At 37.0% G+C, this 27,199-nt stretch overlaps 3 protein-coding genes across 3 annotated transcripts; 1 reads left to right on the forward strand and 2 right to left on the reverse strand.

The window, feature by feature from the left end:
* Positions 1-1,587: 1,587 nt before the first annotated feature.
* On the reverse strand, positions 1,588-2,553 carry LOC116894091 (olfactory receptor 52D1-like). The gene has a single exon (XM_032895811.1). The coding sequence runs from the start codon at positions 2,551-2,553 to the stop codon at positions 1,588-1,590; it is 966 nt and encodes a 321-aa protein (XP_032751702.1).
* Positions 2,554-11,506: 8,953 nt separating this feature from the next.
* On the reverse strand, positions 11,507-12,451 carry LOC116894092 (olfactory receptor 52M1-like). The gene has a single exon (XM_032895812.1). The coding sequence runs from the start codon at positions 12,449-12,451 to the stop codon at positions 11,507-11,509; it is 945 nt and encodes a 314-aa protein (XP_032751703.1).
* Positions 12,452-22,027: 9,576 nt separating this feature from the next.
* On the forward strand, positions 22,028-22,984 carry LOC116894094 (olfactory receptor 51L1-like). The gene has a single exon (XM_032895813.1). The coding sequence runs from the start codon at positions 22,028-22,030 to the stop codon at positions 22,982-22,984; it is 957 nt and encodes a 318-aa protein (XP_032751704.1).
* Positions 22,985-27,199: the final 4,215 nt, after the last annotated feature.

Below are 27,199 nucleotides of genomic sequence, written 5' to 3' on the forward strand. Positions count from 1 at the left end.
ACTTCCATTGACCTAAACTTCTTTTTTTCCTCTCTGACTTCACTCTAGCCATTAAATACATGAGAGTCAAGTCCCTTGTCCCACATAAGCCAATTCACAAGTAAAACAAGAACTTCCCCCATCTTCTAACAAAAGAGAGAAAATTATTTCTTCCAGACCCTTTATGGTTTAGTTATAAAATATCACTTTAAAGACACATCCATTGGAGCCAAATGGCTAGTGTTCTTTTATGAGGCTCTAGAATCTCAATGACATTTGAGTCCAGCAGAAGGAAGATCACTGGAAACTAGGGGCATGTCTCAGGATGATGTCATGTCCCCCGCCTCTGCCTCTCCTTGTACATGTCGTTTCTTCTTCTCCTTTTCCTCCTCCTCTCCATTCCCTGAGCAGTGCCGTGGCACTCACTGCCATGCCGCTCACTGCCATGCTGCTCACTGCTGTGCCTCTCACTGCCATGCGGCTCACTGCCATGGTGCTCACTGCCATGTGGCTCACTGCCATGCGGCTCACTGCCGTTCCGCTCACTACTCACTGCAGTGCATCTCACTGCTGTGCCGCTCACTGCCATGCCGCTCACTGCCGTGCCGCTCACTGCCCTGCGGCTCACTGCCCTGCGGCTCACTGCCCTGCGGCTCACTGCCGTGCCGCTCACTGCAGTGCGTCTCACTGCCATGCTGCTCCGGGCCATGTGCCACCATTTTATTTTCCTAATTGTGGTTCATATTTCTTCCAGGCTTCATAGAACAAGATCGCCGCCCACGAGCAGTTTCCGAATGTTCTTGGAAAGATGGTACATCTTATGGCATGGGGATTTCTCTCACATCAGCAAACCTTTACTAATTAAATTTTAACTCTTTTCCTTTACTGTTGTTTCATCTTGTTTTATTTCAAAACTGTTTTAATTGATTTTGTTCACTTGTCCTAACACAGTTAATACAGTTCAAAGCTTCAGTATATCTTCTTTTCTTCAAAGGTAAATTGTGCCAGTGAAGAGTCAGTAAGTTGGAGAATTTTACCTTATCCGAATTCCTGTGTTTTTCCTGACCACTGAACACTACTGCCCTTTCTTGTTCCCTAAACCACCTGAGCACCACTTTTATTGCATGTCTAAAACTTTAAATTTTAAGTTTCCTATCTTTTCTGTGATTTTTTCTTCCTTGGCCTGCATTAAATTGTGAACCATCACACACTGGATCTTCTTTCTTTCGTGATTTAATTATTTTTAAATGTGTACGTCAATTGATTGTAGGCTGCATCCAAGAGAGTCCCTGTCCAACAAGTAGGCATTGGGTAACACACTATCTGTGTGCCTCAACAGACTCCTAGCATACAAGAACATGATGAAATGCAGTAGTCACGTTTCCGTTTCTCATCTGTGTTAGTTCTTTGATAATTTCATATAAATTGGATCATAGTAGAAGCAGAGGAGGGGAAGGGGTATTGGAGTGGGGAGAAAGGGGATAACATTTGAAATGTAAATACATAAAATATCCAAGAAAAATAAAATTAAAAAAATCTTTTCGATGGTGTTTTGCTTTGGTTTCATGAATCAGTGTAAACCATTAAGGGAACAAACAGTAGGTTATTTTATGCTTTTTTAGATGTCAAAATTTGGAGAAAACGTTCTCTGATGGCCTTGGTTCTAATGCCATAGATCATTGGGTTTGCTAAGGGAGGAACAAGGAGGTAAATATTAGCCACAAAGATATGAATGTGAGGGGCCACATTGTGACCAAACCTGTGAGTAAGGAAGGAGAAGAAGGCTGGAGTATAGGCTACTAAGATCACACAAACATGCGATCCACATGTTCCCAAGGTCTTCAGGCGAGCTGCTTTGGATGGAAGACGGAAGACGGTATAAAGGATGACAATATAGGAGCATATGATCGAAATGAAATCTAAACCGCCCGTTAGGAAGGCAGCAGTTAGACTGTACAGTCTGAAAATCCGGGTTTCTGCACAGGCCAGCTTGATCAGAGCCATAAATTCACAGTATGTGTGAGGAATGGTATTTGTTCTACAGTAGGGAAGCCAGCGAAGCATGAACGGCTGAGGACTGAAAAGCAACACCCCACGGACGACAATCATTATCCCCAAGTCCCGGATGACACTGTGAGTCAGGAGAGTGGAGTGCCTCAGAGGGTTGCAGATAGCCACATAGCGGTCCAAGGCCATGGCCAAGATAAACCCCGAGGCCATACTGCATAGTGAGTGAATGAGAAAAACTTGTACCAGACAGGCTTCAAAATGAATCTCTCTGTTATGGAACCAAAAATTGCTGAGGATTTTAGGCATGGCAGTTGTGGAAAGAATCAGGTCAGTTACAGAGAGCATACAGAGGAAGAAATACATGGGCTCATGCAGATTGGAATCTATTCTGACGATAAAGAGAAGAGAGAAATTCCCTAAGAGAGCACCCAGGTAGACAAGGCAGAAAGGCACTGATAGCCATGTGTGTATGGCTTCCATTCCTGGAATGCCAAGGAGAAGGAAGATTCTGGGGTGCAGATTGGTAATATTTGACAATGGCGTGATAGAAACCATTTGCTGCATTCTCTTGTAGAAAAGTGTAGAGTATTCACATCCATCTGTCCATAAATAAACAGATTATGTATTAATTTATATATAGCACTTAGCATGTTTCACCCCAAGGTTAAATTAAGAGTCGAATCCATTTTCCACCTTGGAACACCACCATTATATTAGGGTAGTTTTCATATAACCTAATGATTATCTTCCTCTGTAAAATATGAGCAAGTACTTTCCATGACTCAAAAGATGAAATTTAATCCACTTGTGCGAATTAACTGGCTCATAGACAAGATGCTCAGTTCTTGTCTCCAAACATCCTGGACCTTTGGAATGAAGAGAAAATTATAAATTTTAAAAATGCCAAACCAGAAGACATGATTTTAATTTCTAAGTAAGCAAAAGAACTACATTTCTGTGTTTATAAACCAGGATAGAATATACATTTTTAAATCTTCAAACACAACTTTTTAATATACTTTTAGTGCAGGACTTATTGTTTTGAAAGAGGCATACATGGTATAATAGATATTAATTAATGGTTGATGCTTGTACACGGCAGCCAGAAGTAGAATGCCCAGAATCTTCACAAAGGCAAATGGCCCCTCTCTGTAGATCCAGCTTCCGAAGACATAGGCACAGAATTCTCAGAGAAAGCTGAATTCCTGCGCTAAGCATGCCAGACTTTGGTTGGGTGAAGGTGAAAGAATGGTCACAGATGACTCTGGATGTCAACTTCTCGGCTCCATCTACACATATGTAAGGGCATCCACGTGTTTGTCAATACAGCAATTCACATGCAAACATGGACAGACTTTTATGTACACCATACACACACACACAGACACACACACAGACACACACACAGACACACATACAGACACACACACACACACACACAGACAGAGAGAGAGAGAAAAACAGATACATGCACACATACACTAATTTGAAAATTATATATATATATATATATACACATGATTAAATTGAATTAATTTATCACTTCCTAATAGACTCTTTTGTTTGAAATTGTCTTAAAATATCTCAACAATTTTTAAAAAACAAAATTCATGACTAGTCAGGCTGTGCTTAATCCCAGCACTATGGAGGCAGAAGCAGGTAGATCTTTGTGAATTCTGGTCCAGCCTACTGAGCAAGTTCCAGGACATAAGAAACCCAGTCCCAATAAACAAACCAACAAACAAAAACAAGTAAATAAATAAAAACATGATTATCGTCTATAGTTTCCACACAGTGCAATAGATCCTCAACTCATTTCTGTTTCCTTGGTTGACATTTCCTCCAAATCTTAGTTGTAACTCAAATAACTGTGAGATAACTTTTTTGAATGCCATGTGTTTGAGATCATGTGACACTTGTACTATATAAAAGTTTCAAAAAGGCAAGAAACTAAGGACCTTTTCCACATCCCCTAACAAAATGGAAAGGCTAAAACATTATGGATCTGTCAGCAGTGTTTAGAAACGGAACATGGAAGTCATATGATAAAATATTACTTCTTCATTAAAATATCTCAGGATATTTTATAAGGTATCTTTCTCTAGCAGAAATAATATTCTAGTGATATAACACAGAAACTCAGTTTTATTTCACTCTTTTTCTTGCTGGTTTATAGCTCTTTTAAATTTTTTTTATTTGTAAACCAACACAAAGTTGGTTACTTATATTTGTCTTCATCCTAAGAATTCTGCAATTTAAAAAATATATATTGTAATTTCTTTTTTAGTGAAGTGCATATTATTTATTTCTGTGTATGCATGTGTGGTGTGTGTGCTCACATGTGCTAAGGCATACATGTGGAATCAGAGGACAACTTGAAGGAGTTGGTTTGTTTTAGGGAATCAAACTCAGAACATCAGGATTAATGGCAAGCACCCTTTCTCACTGAGCCATATACTGTCCCCAGTCCTTCAAAACAAATAGTCACTTGACTTATTGATTTATTACAGCATCAACCTTAGAGTTAACCATTCAGATTTATAGTTAACTCACCTATGACAGTTATGAAAATATATTAAAATGACAATACCATAATTATAGAATGAGAGAAACAAATTTTATTTAATTTCAGTAGTTTCAATTATGCCATGACTTGGCATATGATATGTAGTTTATTTATCATTTATCCATATTCTTTCACCCAAAGCAATGAGAACTATAAGTAGGGTGTAGGTTTCTAAGAAATGGTACTCTTCATACTTATGCCTTCAAATTAAAGAAGCCCTGTTCTTATTTTAAGTAACCAACTTTGTACCAAGATAAAAACATTCTCTGTAAGTCAAAATATCTTTTCTGGTTTGAACAGCTTCTTTTTCTGTTCCTTCTTTATCTTAATAAATTAGACAGTGTTATTTTTATAAGTTCCGTTGTAAATTCTAATATGTTCTAATAAATGCTAATGTGTTCAGAAGACTACCTATAACTTCGAGAGTAGTTTCAGACTAGATATACAGAAACAATAATGGTAGCATATTTTGTTAGAAACAACTATGTATCAATGAATGAACCAACAGATTAGAGATACTAATTTAACAAAATTAAGGTCTACCTGTTCTGTCAGTATTATTCTACAGCACCAAGGAGGTTGTTGTATAAAACAACACACCTATACTAGAAAATGTATGGCAAACACACTAATTTTAGAACTGTTCTCTAAGGCACCTACAAAGTAGGTCTTTAAAGAATTAGTAAGTTTTACTAATCTCAGTGATGCAATGAGCACACAGAGGAAGAAATAAATGTCAATACATTTTCAAGCTGGCAACAGCTACGCATAAACACACTTATTTTTTAATTTTTAGCTTTTTGAAAAAATTAGTGAGAGTTACAAAACGATGGCTTAGTGGCTAAGAGCGATTGAAACTCTTGCAGAGACCCAGTTTCAGTTTCCATCCTCCACACAGTAGACCAGAAGCTTCATAACTTCAGTACCTGAGGCTTGGTTGCCCTTCTTTGACCTCCACAAGCAGCAGGCACACAGATAGTGCAAAGACTTACATAGAGGCAGAAACCTACTAATATAATATAAAAATGCCTAAATCTAAAAACACAATGGAAAGGGAAACAAATTTTAAAGGAGAATTAAAATGTTTTGGTAATTATAATGAATAACCTGTTCATTTTGTGGTTATTTATTTATCTTATAGAAGAGTTTTATGTAATTAAATAAAATAGATTAACACCAGATTGTATTTTGACAAGAACAAATAAAGTACACCAAGATTATAGAATAAATTTGCTCTTCAAAGCAGTTCTGGGACTCAGGAGTAAATCAAATGCAAAGGAAAACATGCCTTAAAATCTGATACCTACATTTGATCTTGTTTTATGTGTATGTCATAAAGTAGACCTTTCTCAGAAATATATAATTATCTTACATTTTTAATGGATACTGAAAGAAAATTAAATTTTGCTTAAAAATCTTAAGAACTGTCCGCTGTAATGGTAGATTTAATAGCAACCATGAACACACACCATGTGGACTGGTGAAGTGTCTCAGTTGATTAAGTGTTTGCTTTGTAAGCATGAGGACATAAACTCAGCTCTCTAGACGTCTTGTAAAACCAAATGTAGTCATGTATATATGAAATCAAATGTGAGATTGGAGGCAGCAACAGAAGATTTCCTGCAGGCCTCAGGGCAGCTAGTCTGCTATATACCTGACCTCAGACAATATAAAAGTCAAGGAGCAGTACCTGGGATATTCCCGTGACCCCAACACCTGAAAAATGTTCAAATACACTTTGCTATATAGTACAAAACTACATAAAGAAGTATATAAATATAGAAAATAGGAAAGCACGCTTTTAGGAGAAGACCAAGCCTGTCAAACTTTCACTAAGTTTAAGTCTAATGAAGGATATAATCTGCAAGTGTAGATACACAGAGGAACAAGGAATTGATTTAGGACTGTAGTGTACACAAATCTCAAAGGTGTGTCCTTTGCTGGAATGGTGATAAAAATAATTTAAAGGGAAAATATGCCCACTGTTCCTGAGATAACTTACCTTTAGTAAATTTCAATTATGTGGCATGCTTCCTCTGGAGAGAAGTTAGGTGGGAAAACTTCACAGTTACTGGAACAAAGAAAACTCTAGATGGAAACAATAGCTGATGGTTCAAGACATACGTCAGCTTAGACAGTCTATACCTTCACATAAATAGGAAAATACACACAATTGAAATGGTTTGTGGGAGTTTACTCAAGCCAAACAAATTTTGTTTACACAGCACTACATTCTTCACAACATCTTTTTCTCTGTCCTTTGCTCAATGCTATTCAATTTCTGATCCATTCGGCCCTTGTAAGGGCCAAGTACTCATCTGGAGAATGGAATGGTGAGATATTTGTGTCATATGTGATCCTACCTTTATCAACAGATGCTGATGTAGTTCTGCCTTTGTTATACCTGTTGCTGACACAAGTTATATAAACAATTGAAGAAGTACAGCCACTCAGAGACTGAAAGAGTAACCCAGGTGTTTCTGTTCTCCCCAAGGAGCCCAACAGATGCCAGAGAAAAATATAACACCTAGTCATGTGAATATTCATCCTTTTTAATATCAAAGATGTAATCTTTCTCAAATGTTTATGTTTGGGTGCCTGACCACTTGGTATTCAATAATTAATCAAGGGAGTTCAACCATGGAGAAGAAAGTTTAATAGATTGCATTCACATATGTGTTCATATAACACACATGCACAAGCAGACACAAATATTAATTTAAAAAGGATCATGAATTTGAGGGGGAGCAGGACATGGACAGAGGAAGAATTGTAAGAATGAAGAGGGAATGATATAAACACAGTATACATATATACAACTTAAAAAAAGAAAACATATCTAATAAATGGAGAAAGGAAAGAATTTAAATGCAATGTGTCTGGAGATATACTAGTTGATGAAAGCTGTTAATGAATGACTTGTATCACTTCATCTGTGATATTTTTAATGTGTCCACATTTGCAGTATCTTCTCCACCTGATTTTCATTATCACTTGTTATTATAATGGGTCTATCAGATGAGTGCAGGTCTTGCTTGTTGGGGTACTGGGGCCTGGACTTGTGCCCAGTTACATAGTGTGACTAAGTCTCTTGCTTATGGCAAAACAAAACCCAGAAATAATGCAAACAAAATAGCCAAAACCTATCAACCAGAATTGTACAGTGTTCTCAGTATTTAAATTTATGTCTCAGATTGAGCCATTTTTAACACTCAAACCTAATGTATACAATCTGATTCATAAAGAGAAAGGAGACTGAAGTAATCAGAAAGAGGAGTCAAGGAAAACCTATAGAAATTTGTTTTAATAAAAGAGGAAAGATGAGGAGGACTTGAAGTAAAGGGAGGGGAAGCTATGGTTGGGATATATATTGTGTGAGGAAAGACTAAATAAAAAAAACAAGGGAACTTTATTTTTTACTGAATACTTTTATTTACATTTCAAATGTTATCCCCTTTCCCTGTTTCCTGACATTAACCCTCCTACCACATCCCCCATCCCCCTTCTATGAGGGTGTTCTCCCACCCAACCACCTACTCCTTCTTGCCTCTCTACCTTGACATTCCCTACACTGGGTGGTCTAGCCTTGTCAGGAACAAGGGTTTCTCCTCCCATTGGTGCCCAACAAGGCCATTCTCTGCTACATATGCAGCTGGAGCCATGGGTCTGTCCATGTGTACTCTTTGGGTAGTGGTTTGGTCCCTTGGAGCTTTGGTTGGTTGGTTTGGTTTGGTTGGTTGGTATTGTTGTTCTTATGGGGTTGCAAAAACCTTCAACTCCTTCAATCCTTTCTCTAACTCCTCCAATGGGGACCCCATTCTCAGTTCAACGGTTGGTTAAGAGCATTTGCCTCTGTATTTGTCATGCTCTGGCAGAGCCTCTCAGGAGACAGACACTTTATCAGGCTCCTGTCAGCATGCACTTCTTGGCATGAGCAATATTGTCTGGGTTTGGTGACTGTATGAATATGGGCTGAATCACCAAGTGAGGCGGGCTCTGAATGGCCATTCCTTCAGTCTCTGCTCCAAACTTTTTCTCCATATATCCTCCTATGAATATTTTAAGACAAGGGCACTTTATATAACTTTATGTACATTTCTTAGTAATAAAAGGAAAGAACATGCAATGATTTTATGTAGAGTTATCACTTAGAAATTCTCCCAAATGAAAAATATACATAACTATCTCAATATTAAGACATTAAATTTAAAAAATCTAGGGGCTGGAGAGATGGCTCAGCCATTAAAGGCTAGGCTCACAACCAAAAATATAAAAAATCTCACCCTCCTTTATAAATGGTTAAATTATACTTAGAGTAATACCCCTTCTCTGATCGGTACTGTTTGTGAAGGATCCCATGAATGACTCTATAATGTACCAAGGAGGACAAACTGAATATGCAATGAAATCTTCATATTGGAGAACAAACATGTAATTATTTTCTTCCATTTTTATACAGCCTAGTAAGGGATTTATTTTGTTTATTTGAATTAAGACTAATTGAAATAAGTGGTTCACTCACTTGTCTAGAGTTATCCCAAGATATTTGGTTATTTGAGGCTATTGTGAATGATGTTGCTTTCTTGATTTCATCTGACATTTGGATATAAGAAGGTTATTTATTTTTGTGAGATAATTTTGTATGTAGCTACTTTGCTGAAAGTGTTTGTTAGCTATAGGAGTTTCCTGGTAGGATTTTTCAGGTATACTATCATGTCATCCGCAAATAAAAATACTTTGACTTTTCCCTTTCTAATTTGCATTCCTCTGATATCCTTGTCTTATTGCTCTAGATAACACTTCAAATACTATATTGAATAAGTATGAACACAATGACCATCCTTGTCTTGTTCCTGATTTTAGTGAAATTTCTTTGAGGTCCTCTCCATTTAATTTGAAGTTGACTTTGGGCTTGCTACAAATTGCCTCTATTATGTTTACTGTTGATGTATGTCTCTTGCCTCTTTAATCTCTCCAGAACTTTTATCATATGGATGTGTTAGATTTTTGACACAGGCCTTTTCTCTGTCTAATGACATGCTCATGGACTTTCTTTCTTTCTTTCTTTCTTTCTTTCTTTCTTTCTTTCTTTCTTTCTTTCTTTCTTTCTTCCTTTCTTTCTTTCTTTCAGACTGTTTATATAGTAGATTACATTTACTATATATTGAAATATATAATATGTTGAGATATATGCACAATGGTGTCAAGGTAAAATTTGTCAGTATGGGCTGAAGAAATTAATGTTTCAAGCAAAGTGGAGGAGTTTAAGTGGTACTTCCATTTTAATAACATCTAGGTTTTTCCTAGATAAGAAAGATGTAGAAGGATGGTAAATTAGCAAAAACAAAGACAGGAAGAGTGCTGTGATTTGAATGTAGATGTGTCTTCATAAGTAGAAAACAGCACACAGGGATGTGGAGGAAGCTAAGAGAAACTAGAGAATGACGATTTAATAGGCCTTCCTCACACACATACTTACCTGTGTATCTATTATCTACCAACCTGTCAGCCATCTATGTATTCATCATCTATGCTAGGAAGGAACTCTGAGAGAGACATGTAGAGGAGACACTAAATATAGTAATCAAAAGAATTGCTCGAACAGTTTTAGTGATAAGTAAGAGACTGAACAACAATATTTATTAAAGAGCAAATGAGCTCAAATATGCACCTTCGGTAAGTTTCTAGATTGAAGATAAAACAAAGAATGAGAAAGGAAGGGGAAATAATACCTAGAGATTATAAATTTTTATAAAGACAGCATCAAGTTTGTGAAATTAACATCAACTATATTGACTGCTTATAGACTGAGAAAGAGTAGGGTTACCATATTTTGAGGTGTAGCTAAATGGTTATAATTTTCATAAATATATTTACATTTTTATTAGTAATTTGATCTTCAATGTTTCTGATAAAACAGTCATCCAAAAAATGTAAAGGGTGGTAATGGGGGAAGGATGGGGAGGGGAACACCCACAGAGAAGGGGAAGGAGAGGGGTTAGGGGGATGTTGGCCTGGAAACCAGGAAAGGGAATAACATTTGAAATGTAAATAAGAAATACTCAATTTAATAAAGATGGAAAAAATGTAAACTGTGCTTTGCACATTGTTTTTTTATTTTTCATTTAACAAGAAACAATGCCATCTACCTAATAACATCAAAATGAATCAAGTTCATTACTCCTGACAGGTCTTTTGGTGTAAATATAAATACGTATTGTGAGAAACAAGTTATAGAAGCTTTGAGGATCATATAGACCAAGTGTTAGTTAAGATAAAAATTCAATATTGAATACAAGTTTCTATAATTTTTTTGCAATACCTGTTTTATGCAGTATTAGACATTGAACAATTGGCTTCATGCATACTTGACAAATAGTCTGACACAAATTATTCTTGGTGAGGAAAAATATTCCATTGAAATATGGAGCTTAGAAAATGTGGGCTTAATGTCTGCAGTATTGGCTTGTAGCACATTTTCTGTTTGAGAAATTGCTATGTCAATTGCTGTTGCTGTCTGAAATGTTTCTCATATGCAGATACTACTAGATCATGTATAATGCCTCTTTATGATATGTTGTCAGTGGTTATTAATTTTCACTTATATATTCTTTATAGGATTTAAAAAAGATTTTAAGGTCATTTGTGACTCACTGATTTTTAAACAAGCCTCTGTCCATTAAATCACACATTGGTAAAAGCAAGGAATTAAGAGATGCATTCAATACTGTCAAGCTCATAAGACAGCTTCTGAAAGACAGAGGCCCACAGAACTTTTTTACTTGTTAGTTTTATTATAATTCACACATTAGTAATATGTGAAGAGACTGCTCCAAATATAAGACCAAACAATGTCTCTAATTTCTGTGATGGCTATTACAATGAAGGCTTGAGTTATTTGCATTGAAACATCCTATGCTGTCACTTTCTCTGCAGACAAATTCTGAAACATCAGGAAACTTTTATTCTAAGAAAACTAAGAACATACTCTCCAATTTTCTTTGTCCTAATACCATAAACAATGGGGTTTAGGAAAGGAGGTACCAGAAGGTACATATTAGCTATAAAGATATGAATTTGGGGGGCCACATTGTGGCCAAAACGGTGGGTCAGGAATGTAAAGACAGCTGTAGAATAGAAAACAAGGATTACACAGACATGGGAGCCACAGGTGCCTAAGGCTTTAAGACTTGCTTCTCGAGATGGAAGACGAAAAACAGCACGGAGGATAAGAACGTAGGAAAGGGCAATGAAGAAACCATCACAAGAACCAATGACAGAGGCCACACTAAGGCTGTAACGCTTGGTGGCTCCTGTGTCCACACACGCTAGCTTCACCACAGCCATGAACTCACAGTAGGTGTGTGCAATGATTCGAGTTCTGCAGTAGGGCAGCTGCTTGAGCAGGATGGGGTGTGGGGAGAAGAAGCCTACTCCCCGCAGCACCACAACGGCTCCCATCACGGCGATGCGGCTGTGGGTGAGAATTGTGGCATGGCGCAGTGGGTCACAGATGGCTACATAGCGATCAATGGCCATGGCTAAGAAAAAGCCAGATTCCATGGCAGTGAAACTGTGGATGAAGAACATTTGAGCAAGACATGCATCGAAGGTGATATCATGGGCTGCCATCCAGAAAAGACAGAGCATGCGTGGCAATGTGGATGTGGAGAGGACCAGGTCAGTGATTGACAGCATGCACAGGAAAAGGAACATGGGCTCATGGAGGCTGCGCTCTGCTCTCACCACAGCCAGAATAGTCACATTCCCCATCAGGGCCACCATGTACATGGAGCAGAAGGGAATCCCAATCCAGACATGGAGGTGTTCTAAGCCAGGGATGCCCATCAGCCAGAAGGTGCTTGGAGAGAGTTGCGACTCATTAGCTGGCCCCATGGTGGCACTACCCACTGTTTGTGGCTGAAGTTTTTGTATAGAGTGCATGTTTTGCCAAGGTCAATGCAAACAACTCTGAAAACAAACGAGAAATAAACCTGGAGTATGCCCCGAAACTCACCCTAAAGCTTTACCCAAGTTTTAATTAGAGCAGTGGGCCTTCAACCTGTGCATTGTGACCCATTTTCATTCATCTAAGACCCTTGGAGAACACAGAAATTTTATTGCAATTCATCACAGTAGAAAATGTATAGTTATGAAACAAAAGAATAATTATATGGTCGGGAGTCATGACAACATGAAGACTCCTATTAAAATGTTACTATTTTAGAAAGGTTGAGAATCACTGAAGTAGAGTGATTAAAACATCCTTAGCAACATTAGGTAAAACATGTACCCAGACACCTCAAGTTGATTATAAAACAGGTAAATACTCTCCTATATGTTTAAAAATTAAACTTATTTGACACTATACATTACAAAACAAAATCTCAACCTCGTTTTATTTTCATAATTTGCTTAATTCTTGAGAATATTTGATTTATACAGGGAATATACTTAAAATTTTAGATGCATACATATCTTTCTTGACATAAAACCTAAATATCCCCCCTCCTTCTATGTATTTGTGCTTTTCAGTAAATGCTTGTATTCCACAATCCTCATTTTCTAAGAGTGTCATGGAATTTATACTTATGAGACGTTTTCCACTATTTGAAAAAGTGGAGAGTTTTATTCATGCCAGATTTTCTAAAATTTGAAGATGAACAAGAATTTTCTAACAAGTTCTTTTTCTTAAGTGAAATGCATATTTCTACTATTTTAAGTCTCAATTTCATAAAGCATAATTTGTGTTTTAACTCACTCCCTATATGTCAGGGTCTTCTTTACTTTCATTGTGTTGGGAGATAGTTGGCACAAAGAGTAACTCTTAGTTATCTCTCGACGTTTGCACATAAATGTAATGTCTCTTCCATTTTCATAGAAATTGATGAAAGTAATACCTAGATTTTCTTAAAGTGGAAAACAAGACACCATCCTAGAATCTTTTTTACATTGCTACCATACTGGAAACACTGTGCAAAGCAAATCTTGCAGATATAAAACAGGAGCTCAGAATATATTAGATAATTCAAGAGCATCACAGAAGAAATGTCTAAGCCATGACAGTTCCACTGTACCTTCTACTGACTGTTAAACTTAATTTTTCATGTCACAGAGCATATTAAAAAGTATGTAAAACAAAATGCTCTGATAACCTCTTTAAACATACTCTTTCAGATTGAAAATGGAAGTCAGGGTGGTGAACAGAACAGACTTAACTGAGGTGCTAGAGAGAGAGAGTTGAATAAACGCCTTTCTTTTTAAACTTTTGTTCAGGAGAATTCTTTATGCTCCAACACTTTTAGACTGAGATACATTTGTATCTTTTCTTTTTCAGTCTTTCTTATCTCTACAGACTTAAAAGTTTGAGGACTAACTGAATGACTAGTAATTTTTAGAGACAGTCTTATGCAGCCTAAAATGGCCTAAATTTCTCTATAGAGACTTAGGGTGTCTGTCTTTGAACTCTTGATCCCTCTGCTTTTAGATGGCAGTGCAAAGGTTATAGAAGTGTACTACCACACCTAATACTAAAATATTTTTTATTAATTTAATGCTTGTAAGCTGATATATGTGGTGAAATGTATTATATGTGAATATACATGATATTTGATACATGTAAAAAACATATCACTGATGGCACACATCCAATATTTTTTAAAATGAAGACATTCAAAGTGTTTGATTTACTCTTTTTAAAGGGAGTTAATGCAACTAAGAGATTGTAGCAGTTTGAGTTTTCTTGAAACAATGTTTTCTTCTTGTTCTTGCTCAACTGATCATCTAAATAAGGGATATTTTTCTAACTATAGGACTTGATAGGGCAGATTACCTTTTAATGTTAAAGAAGCCCAAACTGGTTCTTCTCTTCATGTAACTGTCTCTGACACCATGGTCTGTCCTGCTGAAGCTGCTCCAATGCTGTAGTATTTCTTACCTGGATTTTTATCATTCTATAGCATAGCTAGCTAGCAAGTAACTACATTTACAGCATTTACAGAGTTTAAGCCCTTTTACTATGCATCTATGGTATTTATCCTTAACTTTAACAGGGTTCTTCAAAGAATAAGCATTACCCATTTGAGGCTCGCATCATTCTGTCCATGTAAGTGAAAGTGCAGCTCTGTTCCTCATCACTTTAGTTAACAATGTTAAAAGCTGACAGTTTCCCGAGAGCCACCTTCTATAAGGAATAGGATCAAAGCTCATTCAACTTACAACAGCTGGACTTACAGTTCACTTTGGATTTCATCTAGTTGAGCATTGCTTAAAGAGCAATTAGAGGTCCACTGGGATAAGGGTTATTTTCTGAAACAACCAGAGTCAAATAAACTTTATGAAGAGTAATTATTATGAATATCTTTAAAGACAATTAATAAGGACATTCCCCAGATGTCTTCTGGGTATTTTGATGTTTGAAATCTTTGTTGACTATATCAAAAAAAAGTACCAGATTAAAGTGTTATATTTATCTTTAGAGAGATTAATTAGACTTGGCTTGGCTTCATAATTAATGCTTAAAAGTTACTCTTCTCTCTTAATCTTTTAGTTTTTCTTTTGTAATGTAGAAAATTACAATTTGACAGACAAGGAGATAGAATTACAGATATACTTTAACATGCGTTTGAATATTAACAGCCAATAAAAGGTAATGTCAGTGTCTGAATCCAGGCAGTTATGCCCATGACAAGTGTGTCCTGTGTGTTCAGGGGTTACAGACAGAAACTCACTGTTTATGAAGTACTGGAGTGAAGAACTAGAAGTGAAACTGGAGGGGAAATGGTGACTGATGGGCAGGGGAGGGGAGAAGATGTGGGAGGATAGTTCAAAATTAATTTTATTTATTCACGAAATGATCTTATCAACTCCTATAAGAACATTACTAAAGAACAACAGGCCAATTCTGCCTCTATCAGGAATCATTTGGTGCCTGTAGTTCTTTGTCAAGGGTTTGGATCCTATAAGATCCCTCACCCGTCTATGCAAACAAACCTATTGTTATTGCCAACATTCAGGTTTTATTTATTCAGCCACTTCTGGGACAGACTGGTTCAAATCAGACCTTCTGGTATTATGGCTTTTCCCATCTTTGCCTTCCCAGCCATGGGCTTTTAAACAAATGCATGGTATTAGAACTTGCTATAGCAGAGAGGGACTCAGATCCAACCAGAACACAAATGGTAACCTCAGGACAGCCATGCTAGTGCTGCACCAGGGACCTTCTCTTTCCTGACAGGTTGTTGTTCTAGTGTTAAAAGTCCACAGGAGGATGAAACCATGTCTTCTTCCCTTAACTGCTTGCTTCATGTCCTTCACTGCTATGAAAGCTAGCTGTTTTTCTATTTGATCTCCCCACTTCCATAATGACTACCACACAAATTATATTTTAGAATTCAAAGAACTGTGTTCTTGAACTGACCATCTGTTACTCAGCTACCCGTCTTAACTCTCAGATGTGATTTTTAATTCCTTCATGACTCCCACCACCAAGAATGGTTTGGGAGCTGTTTCTTACTTTTTTCTTTATAACATTTTTTTTTCTTTTCCAAGCTTTTCAGGTGTACAATCACACTCTTCTTAACGTTCTTATTATCTTTTCTCTTTCCTTTTTTACTCTGAATATTCTCATGCACAGTCATACAGAGGATGCTACTAATATAACATCTCACTGTGGAAATGAAACCAATCTAAGGAAGGAACAACTACAGAAAGACAGCCGGAAAACCTCTCAGACAAAAAAATGTTTTAGGTTAGAATTTAATGACTTGCTAAATTAGTCATTCAACACAGTGAGACAGAATATTATAGGAAATATGATTGGAAACTAATAAACAGTGCCTATAGAGAAAAACCTTGTTGACAGTTGAGAACAAGGGAAAAGGTAGGACACAGAAAGCAAGGAGAAAAAAGTGACATCAAAGAAGACTAAAGAGAACAATCCATGTCACTTGTGATCACCTCACACATTAAAAAGCCCAAAATTTAGTCCAAGTACAATGGGAATCCCTCTCACCCAGTAATTTGTAAAAGAATCTTCAGAAGAGAGAATCTATATAAGTATTAAGGGTTGGATCAATACTGACTGTTTTCAGTATCAATATTTTTCAAAGCCAGGTACCCAGAGCCCTCAAAATGTTCTTAGAGTGAAAAGCAGACCCTTAAAAGCAGAAAATATAAGGATGGATCTTTCTGTGCTTAGGTGTCAGGCCATGGTGGTCATTGTGATGGTGAGCTGTGGTGGTCATTGCATTGGTTAATCAAGGTGGTCACAGTGGTGGGTAGCTGTAGTGGTCACTGTGATTATCAGTTTTAATTTTCATTATCATGAAAAGTTATAGTGTTCAAAATTGATGTTAGTGTTCACTGTGATGATAAGTCATAGTTACCTTTTGAGCAAACGAGCCTCTGTTTCCGGTGCCTTCTCTTGGGCTCCTTTCCTTTTGTTTGCTTTGTTCAACTCTGATGTGTTCATCAGATGTGTTTTATCCTAATGCATATTACTTTATTATTATCCCCTAGAAGTTTGTTTATGTTCTAATGAGAGACAGAGATTCAGAAGGGCAGGTAGATGGGAGGAACCATGAGGTGCAGGTGGTTTGGGATGGTATAATAAGGCTATGTTACATAAGGAAAAAGCTATATTCAATGAAAGGGAAGAAAAGTGTTGGTAAAATGAAAAGAGTACACCAAAGCTAATGAGTAGTTTTGTTTTTTTTTTTTTTTTTTTTTTTTAGTAGTATACCTGCTGAAGCTGGTACATATGTCATCACAACAGACATTAAGACATCAATATTATTGACAATATCTAGGCAACTTACTTACTCTATGTATTGGCATATGTATTTATGTCAACTTGGCATAAGCTAAATTCATCTGAGACTAGGGAACACCAAATTTTTTACTGATTTTTTTATAGATTAATGTATTACTTATTGGATAGTTTATGTATTTACATTTCAATTGTTATCCTCTTTCCTGGTCTCTCCCTCTGCCATGCTCCCTCCCCCTGCTTCTATGAAGATGCACTCCCTCTGGCTTTCCCCTACATTGGGGAGGAGAACCTTCACAGGACTAAGGGCTTCTCCTCCTATTGATGCTAGACAATGCCATCCACTGCTACATAGGTGGCTAGAGCCATGGGTCCCCTTTTTTTGTTGGTTTAATCCCTGGGAGCTCTAGAGGTCTGGTTGGTTGATACTGCTGTTCTTCCTATAGGGTTGCAAACCCTTTCAACTCCTTCAATCTTTTCTTTATCTCCACCATTGGGTCCCTGTTCTCAGTCTGATAGATAGCTGCAAGCATCTTAATCTGTGTCAGTAAGACTCAGACAGAGCCTCTCAGGAGCCATCTATCCATATCAAGCTCCAGTCAACAAACACTATTGGGCATCAGCAATAGTGCCTGGGTTTGGTGGCTACATATGGGATGGATGGTGGGGGCAGTCTCTGGATGGCTTTTCCTTCAGTCTTTGCTGCACTCTTTGTCCCTGTATTTCCTCCCATGAGTGGACTGATTCATCTACATTTTGGTTTTCCTTCTTCTTGAGCTTCATATGGTCTGTGAATTGTATCTCGGGTACCCTGAGTTTTGGGGCTAATATTCACTTATCAGGAAGTACATACCATGTGTGTTATTTTGTGACTGGGTTACCTCACTCAAAATGATATTTTCTGGTTGGAGTATTTTATGAATTCATTGTTTGTAATAGTTGAGTAGTACTCCTTTGTGTAGATGTACCACATTTTCTGTATCCATTCCTCTGTTGAAGGGCATCTGGGTTCTTTCCAGCTTCTGCCTATTATAAATAAGGCTGATATGAACATAGTGGAGCATGCTTTTTTGTTATATGTTGGAGCATCTTTTGGATATACCCAGGAGTTGTATAGCTGGGTCCTCAAGTAGCAAGCACTATGTCCAATTTTCTTGGGAACCTCCAGACTGAGTTCCAGAATAGTTGTACCAGCTTGCAACAACACCAATATTTTAAAAAAATTCCTAGATAAGGTCTGACAAGCCTATAGGGTATTTTTAAAGCTAGTGATTGGTGTAGGAGGGTTGAAAATATTGTGGGTTATGCCATCTCTGGGGTTGTGTTACCAAATTCTACAAGAAAGCTGGCTGAGCAAGCTAGGAAGGGGAAACCGATATGCAGCACCCTCCATGGGTGTATCAGCTCCTGCCTCCAGCTTCCTGCCCTGTATTTTTAGTTCCTGTTTTAACATCTTTAAGTTTGAACAGAGATGAGGAAGACTAAGCCAAACAAACCCTTCCACCCCAGTTGACTTTGGTTATGGAATTCTATTATAGCAATGATAACTCTACTTACAATATTACATCTAAAAGTTCTTCAGTATCTGTATTCTGGATACTTACGCACTAAATACTTGAGAAATTTGAAAGGAAGTACCAATAAACAACACAGTGCTTCAGTCTGGGAGTAGTGGACGGGGTGGCTTTGAAAGGTGGCATAAAAACGTGTTGGCACTGAGGTAGTTAAAGCCACTGCCTTGTATATATCTTGGGACCTCATGTCTCTTAGGACTGTAGGAAGATTTATAAATTAACCTCACTTATTTGTTGAGTTTAATGTCCACTCTTAGGAAGGGAAATTGTTGTTCCCAGTGTTAGAAAGCAGGCAAATATTTAGGTGAGAGAAAACGGAAACACACAGTTGAAAACTTGAGATGCAAAAGAGAGGTGAATGTTTATCAAAAGTAGAAGAAAGGCTATTAGGAGGAAGTTTTGATTTGTTTTTTAATTTGTGGGTTTTTTTCAGTTAAGGACAAACTTATGATGAAATAGCTTAGTTATTTATGCTCATCTACAAGTCTCCAATTAGACTCAGCTTTTCAAACTTAGAAGGCTTATACAAGATACCTAAGACTGTGTGACTCATGTCCATTGTCAGTGGATTTGCTGCTTATAGGAGGTAAAGAGATGCTTTCAAATTTAACAGATAAGGAATTGCAGTTTATAAACTAATCCTAGCATCATATGGTAAGTCTGTGAGGACTGATTGAAATGTAGTCATAAGCAATGAAAAGAGGATAGTCAAGAGCAAACCTTGCCAGAAATTTACAGGAGGACTAGCTGCTACTGGATAGACAGCTACATTACATGTATGTGTGCTGGGATAACCACAGACTCTAACATGGATTTTTCAGTCTAATAAGGATTAGACTCACAAGGATTCTCATCTTTGTCTCAGTGAAGCTTTGTATTCTACTCTGGGTGCTATTTTCTATTTGAACCAAATAGAATGAAATGCATCTGGGTAGGAACATTGTAATTATCAATGGAAATTGACAATAGTAAAAACAGAATGTGATTCTTATATTTGTTTAGTAGTCACTGGTTGTCATTGAGATGAAATTGATAATTCTCACAGTACAGTTAGCCATATCACTTTGAGAAATTCTCACTCATGAGGGTTCTATCTATATTGTGATGCTGTATGTCTTCTCTATTTTTAATTTATACAGTAATGAGTACTGCTGTTTTTCCATTGTCTCTTCTTAGCCTCAGCAGCAGCAGAAGCAGTGTTCTGTGATTACTGTCTATAGTGGTCATTTTAAATACTTGTATACAAATTCCCTGTGTTATATATTTTTAGTTACAGCTATAAATGTTTCTTCAATGAGAAACAATAACTGTGGGGACTGATCTGTTAACTAATTTCCCTGGTTTGGATACAGTATGTTCCTGGTTTCCAGCACAATACTGTCAAAGTTTCAGTTAATAAAGAATGCAACTTCGAGATATATATATATATATATATATATATATATATATATATATATATATGTGTGTGTGTGTGTGTGTGTGTGTGTGTGGTGTATATATATATAACCAAAGTAATCATTATATATAATTTAAAAAGTGAATGTATATTCAACTACAAAATAATTTAAACTGATGTGATATAGAACCAGAGAAACAATGGTCACCATGAAGTAGCATCCTAATGAAAGAACCAGTCAATTTTATTTTCCTTAAATTTTGTATTTTTCTCTTTGTTGTAATTTTTTTGAAAATTATACATTATTTCACTTAGATATATTTTACTATAAAATAGCTTTCAAAGTAACATTCCAAATTACTGGCATTGTGACACTCTCACAAGACCTGCACAGGTTCACATCAAACTAAGTATCAGCCTGGGAATAGGGGATTGTACACAAGGACTGACTCCTAACTAATGAGATATTTGCAACTGATATTGATTGGAACAGGAAAATATTTTTCCCATGATATTGTCATTGTTTATAACAACTACACTCTAAGGCTGAGTCTATGCCCAAGTGTAATTGACAAAATAAAAAGGGAAAGAAAAAGAATATGTCTGTTTTATTTTATTTTAGTGTGTGTATGTTCTGTTTTGTATTTATATTTTGATCTTCTTGTTTCTTATTTGTTTTGTTGTATTTTTGAAAGAGAAAAGGGAGGAGGGAAGGGTCTGGGAGGAATTAGATGAGGGAAATAATAGGTACAATATCATTATATCAAATTTTTAAACAAAAAGAAAAAAAAGAGCTACAGTCTGAACCCAAATTATATTTGGAGTCCATTGTCTGAAGAAACCAAGATTACAACATCAATTACTCAGCAAAATAGGGAAGAATGAGACCTGTGTTAGTTTAAACTTTATTGATTTCTCTAAAGATGCTTTGCATGGTACTCCAGCCTTGTGAATGCAAACGCCAAATTTAACTGGTTAACACATCAATTTAAATCTCTGTAGGAATTAATTAATGAAGAGTTGGTGGTAAAACCCCTCTTCTCAATAATATGTCTTTGAAAATTATTAAGTTAAAACTGTTGCCTACTATTTGTGTGTGTATATGCACTGTCAGGCTGATGTTTTGGAAGCTCATGCATGTTCAAATGGGTGTTGAATGAGACTGCAGAAATGAAGAATTGGTCGGTTGAGAGTAGTTTTTTCCATTCATTTGTTTGTTTATTCACTTTACATGCAGACGCAGCCCATGTCCTTCCAGTCCCCCCTCACATGTCCCTTTCCCCTCTCCCCTCCCTTCCCTTTCACCCCTGAGAAGGGAGAGGTCCCCCATGAGTACCAACCCTCACTTGCACCTCAAGTCACAGTAGTTCTAGGCAAATCCTCCCAATGAGGCCAGATAAAGAAGCTCAGTTAGGAGGACAGTATCTACAGGCAGGCAACAGAGTCAGGGTAAGCCATAGTCATAGTTGTTGGGAACCCTGCATGAAGTCAAGCTTCACGTCTACATATACCTACAGAGAGTAGATAATTTTAACTAACAATAATCAACAATGTAGAGAAAAAGAAAGTAGGGTTAGAATGGCTTATGGAGTTATTAGATATAAGCACTGGAGACTCTTTTATTTACTTTTTCTTTTTTACCCATTATTTTAAAATACAGATCCTGGCCTTGTCAATGCCTTCCCCATTGGAGAGTAACAGTAGAATCAGACTTCATCATAACAGTCCACCCGATGGCACCATCAAACTTCAGTGGCATTGTGTCCTCCACATTCTATCTCACAGGCATCCCTGGTTATGAGGAATTTCACCACTGGATTTCCATCCCATTCTGCCTCATCTACATTGTTGGGGTAACAGGAAATTGTTCCATCTTGCATATCGTGCGCACAGATCCGAGGCTCCATGAGCCCATGTATTACTTCCTCGCTATGCTTTCACTCACTGACATGGCCATGTCCCTGCCTGCTACGGTATCACTTTTCAGGGTGTTGTGGTCTATTTCCCGAGAAATCCAGTTTAATATGTGCGTTGTCCAAATGTTTCTGATTCATACTTTTTCCTTCACTGAATCATCTGTGCTCTTGGCCATGGCCCTTGACCGTTATGTGGCTATCTGCCACCCCCTGCGATATGCTACCATTCTCACGCCAAAACTTATAGCCAAGATTGGAATTGCGGCCTTGCTTCGGAGTGCTATTCCACTCATTCCTCTCCTGGTTCGTCTAGCATTCTTTTCTTTCTGTCGCTCACACGTTCTTTCTCATTCTTACTGTTTGCACCAGGATATAATCCGCCTTGCCTGCAATGATATCAGGTTTAACGTTATATATGGAATGGTTGTGATTCTTATGCTGTGGGGTATGGATTCTTTGGGTATTTTAATAACTTATGTTTTCATCCTTCACTCAGTGTTAAGAATTGCATCCCGGGAGGGAAGGCTTAAGGCTCTTAACACATGTGCATCCCACATCTGTGCTGTGCTTATTCTATATGTGCCTATGATAGGGTTGTCTATTGTCCACCGTTTTGGCAAACATTCCTCTCCCTTTGTTCATGTCTTCATGGCTCATATCTACTTAATGGTGCCACCAGTGCTCAACCCAATCATCTATAGTGTGAAGACCAAGCAGATCCGACAAGGAATCCTCCATTTGATTTGTCCCCACAAAATCACTTCTGCAATGTAAACATGTCATCAAGGCAGCAAGTTACTGATGATGTGATGCCATGGTAAATTTTTGTATGCTATGTTCAGGCAAAACATATACAAAGCAAAATTAGAGGCAACTCAGTTACAGACAGGCTCTTAGCACTCACCATTGATCATTAAGTCGAGATAAAGAGATCTCACACATACTTTTAAAATCATAGTCAGTTATTAATGTATTAGGGAGAAATTTGATATGAATCACTGACTTTTCTGTTCTTGTCTGTATTAACCTTAAGATTTTTTTATTCAACTTTTTTTCATTTTTATTAAATTGGGTATTTCTTATTTACATTTCAAATGTTATTCTCTTACTGGTTTCCAGGCCAACATCACCCAATCCCTCCCCATACTCCTCTATATGGATGTTCCCCTCCCCATCCTCCACCCATTACCACCCTCCTCCCAACAATCCCATTCACTGGGGGTCCAGCCTTGGCAGGGCCAAGGGCTTCCCCTTCCACTGGCACCCCTACTAGGCTATTCATTGCTACCTATAACCTTAAGATTCTTACAAAGAATCTATCCCTGATATTTTCCTTGAACCAGCGAAAACCAGATTCTTTTTGCTTTTTGACATTTGATGTTTGGCATAGAACTTTGCATGACCTTTTACATTTCCTTATTAGTATCATTACTATTATTGTGCTTGAAATCTGTTTATTCTATCACAATCTATAGATGGTAACAACTTGATGCTAAGTGCTAAGAATTGCACTTATACTATAAGTCAAAGCATAAGTTGCTAGCTGGCACGCTGCCTATGTGTCATCTCCTTCTATCTTTGTAATAATCCAGTTCATACATGTTCATAAATTGTGAAATAATAACTGGAAATGTCCAGTTTTGCTAGTACACACATCTAATATTTGCTTTGAATGAAAAAAACAAGGGGGAACCTGATATAAAGATGCTTCTGACCTCATCTGTTGCTAACTGGTAATGTATGCACATATATCTTATTCTAGCTACTGTCCTAGATTTTAACTTGCCTTGGGTGTGAAGGCATCCTTAAATAATTATTGGATGGATAAACAATGAAGAAATAAACAAGTCACTGATTTTTTTAAAAAATGGGTAATTTGGGTGTTATCTTTTTAATACAAATCTTGTAATAAAATCACACTTTATAAAATGCAAAGATCGTAGAAAATTGAATTTAGGATTTCAAATTTCAGGTAGTTGATTCACTCCTGAAGAACTCAAGACTTCTATGCTGATCCTTAATGGACTTTTCCCCACCTATGTCTCATTCCTCCAAGTTTGATCCTTTTCTTGAGCCTACTTGTTATTTCTCTATTTAGGCACATTAAATTGGACCAAAGAAACATTGATTTAAAAAAAATCCAAGAACTACTAATCTTATATGGAATAACATCTGTTTTCTAAAATAATTATAGTAACATTTCCTTTAAAGACACCATTTTGAGAAAATAACATTATTTAGCAATTGGAGATTGTAGAAATATAGAGGAACTTTAATTCAATAACATGGTTGCCCTGGCAGGGGATGGCATATACAGCTGGAATACAGGCAGGCCACCTACCTTTAATCCCTCTGGTTGCAATAAGACATGACTTTAGTACACTCCCTTCATCCCTCTCCCTGGAATACAGACACAACTTTAGTATACATTTAATCCCAAACAATGATTTCTAATTGAGAGGCAGACAAAGAGATGAATCAGAGAAAGGTGTGATAGAATAACTCCACAAGAACAGGAAAGAAAGGCTGCTTAGAAAGCAGTAAGGGAGAGAGAATTCAATTCCATTCAGTTCAGTTCAATTCAATTCAGTTATGTTCAGTTCAGTTTTGTGTAGTTCAACTGAGTGTAGTTGTGGACAGTTCAGTTTAGACCAGAGCAGTTGTTTTCAGAGCAGTTCTGTTCCTGGAATGTACAGTCAGTCTTTCCAAGCATAACAATTCAAGCAGAAGTCAAGGGAGGCCATTTGGAATCAGGCAACTTGGAGAGGAATTTGAGCAAGAACAGTTGAGTTGAAACATACAGCCATAGTTCAAAAGTGTTTGAACGAGTGAATTTACTCAACAGTAATTTTCAAAGGCTGAAATATTCAAGGCCAAGGTTAGCTGATGAAGGCTGGAAGCCGAAGTCTTCTAGGTACAGGCTTGTAGATTAGATTGTATGGAGGCTAGAAGCTTCCATGCTCAGGCGTAGGGATAGTTAGATCAAAAAGCTCTGGGCTCAGTCAAATCTATTGATTCACACAGCTTGGACATTGTTCTTAGCACAACTTTTCACCTGAGGAAATACAAGAAACATTAACATTTACACATAAGGTAGATTTAGTTTAATATAAAATACTTTAAAAACCACACTTAAATGCAAACTCTGCATTTAAAGCATTTTCTTTATTCTTGATAATTTCATTCACATACAATAAAATACTGTATCTATACCACTTCTCCCTTTAAATCTTTCCATATATTCCCCAAGTGTACTCCAAATGTTTTTTGATAACTCAGTATATCCAGTTAGTTCTGTCCATGTGCACATGTGCTTGTGACTATTACTGGTGCATGGGGAAACTACCAGCAGTAACATTTTCATGGGTATTTCTAATACCCCTAACATCTATTCACTGCCCATAACTTCTCAATACAGAATAAGATATGAAGGTCATCTGGCCATATTGCTGGGCTTTTGACTGACTTCATTTTGTTCAGATCTTGTGCAGGTAATCATAGTTTCTTAACCATCACAAGTAAGATATTATAAACATAGAAATGTTGAACATTCTTTTTATGGCTTTGTTTCTGAAATATTTTTATTAACTTTCTTGTTGACAAAATCATGCAATTCAGCCAAGATAATTTTAATATAGTTTTTATAACAATTTATTTTTATCAAATCCCTTTTAAATCTATGTGCTAGAGAAGATATTTAAGTATACATGCACATGTAGGAGAGAAAGAGAGAGAGAGAGAGAGAGAGAGAGAGAGAGAGAGGAGAGAGAGACAGAGAGAATTTTATATATATATATATATATGTGTGTGTGTATTATAATTTTTTTATTATCACTGTTACCTTTTGTAACTCATTATTAAATCAGCATTTATATTTACAAGTCTCAAGAAAAACATTTATAGAACATACATTTTTAAAATTAAGGGAGCCATTCTTAACAAAGTACATTTGGTTAGGATGAGTGATTGGGCACATCTGTGACTAAATGGGTAGATAGCTTTCTGGAGTTTTTCTCATCATGTGTAAATACCACATGATGTGGCAGTGTCATTATGCTGGTCTTGTTCAAACAATGGTATTGACTTGGTTAGGCATGCTCTATCTGCATGGGGAAGGACTTCCAGTGTTGTCTTTACATGACTGATTGTCATGGTCCTCCTAGAGGGGTATCATGGTCATGTGCTTCAGCACAGAAATCTGGTCCATAGCTAGTTTAAGCTTCTGATGTTCTGATGTTTATCAGGGGTCTAAACTTTTGCTACAACCTTACCAGATCTGCTATTTTGTGGCTTGGTCCACTGCCCCTCAGGTCACTAACTAGAAACAGCCATCCTTAGTCTTATGGTTCTTACAGTGTTCCAAACCTCTGAAGCTTAGGCACAGGAATTGCATTGCACATGTGACAATTTACAGTAGGTACCTTTCTGATACTTGGTCTCTATAATTTTACTAATTGTGACTGTCTATATTAATTACTATCTATTATTAAAAAGAGAAATAGAATGTCTAAGGGTTTTACTGCTGTGAACAGACACCATGACCAGGGCAACTCTCATAAGGACAATATTTAACTAGGGCTGGCTTACAGGTTCACAGTTTCAGTTCATTATCATAAGGGTGGGAACATGGCAGCATCCACACAGGCGTGGTACAGGAAATGCTGAGAGTTCTACATCTTCATCTAAATTGTACAATATCTGATAACAATGGGAGACTCTATTTCATCTTAAGAAAAAGTCCAACAAAAATTATCCAATTCCATATAGTCAGCACTGGATATATGTGTGAATAAGTGATGCTAAAGAGATCAATAGTCCGTGTGTGTGTGTGTGTGTGTGTGTGTGTGTGTGTGTGTGTGTGTATTCCAAGAATGTGCAAATTTAGGAGGAAATAAAGACATATGAGAAAATTGAGTTTGGCAGGAAGTGGCGAGAGTGATACAGATGTAATACCCATTTAAGAAATTTCTCAAAACATAAGATGGCACT

This window comes from Rattus rattus, chromosome 2 (genome assembly GCF_011064425.1).
Source record: "Rattus rattus isolate New Zealand chromosome 2, Rrattus_CSIRO_v1, whole genome shotgun sequence".
In the NCBI taxonomy this organism is placed as follows: Eukaryota; Metazoa; Chordata; class Mammalia; order Rodentia; family Muridae; genus Rattus; species Rattus rattus.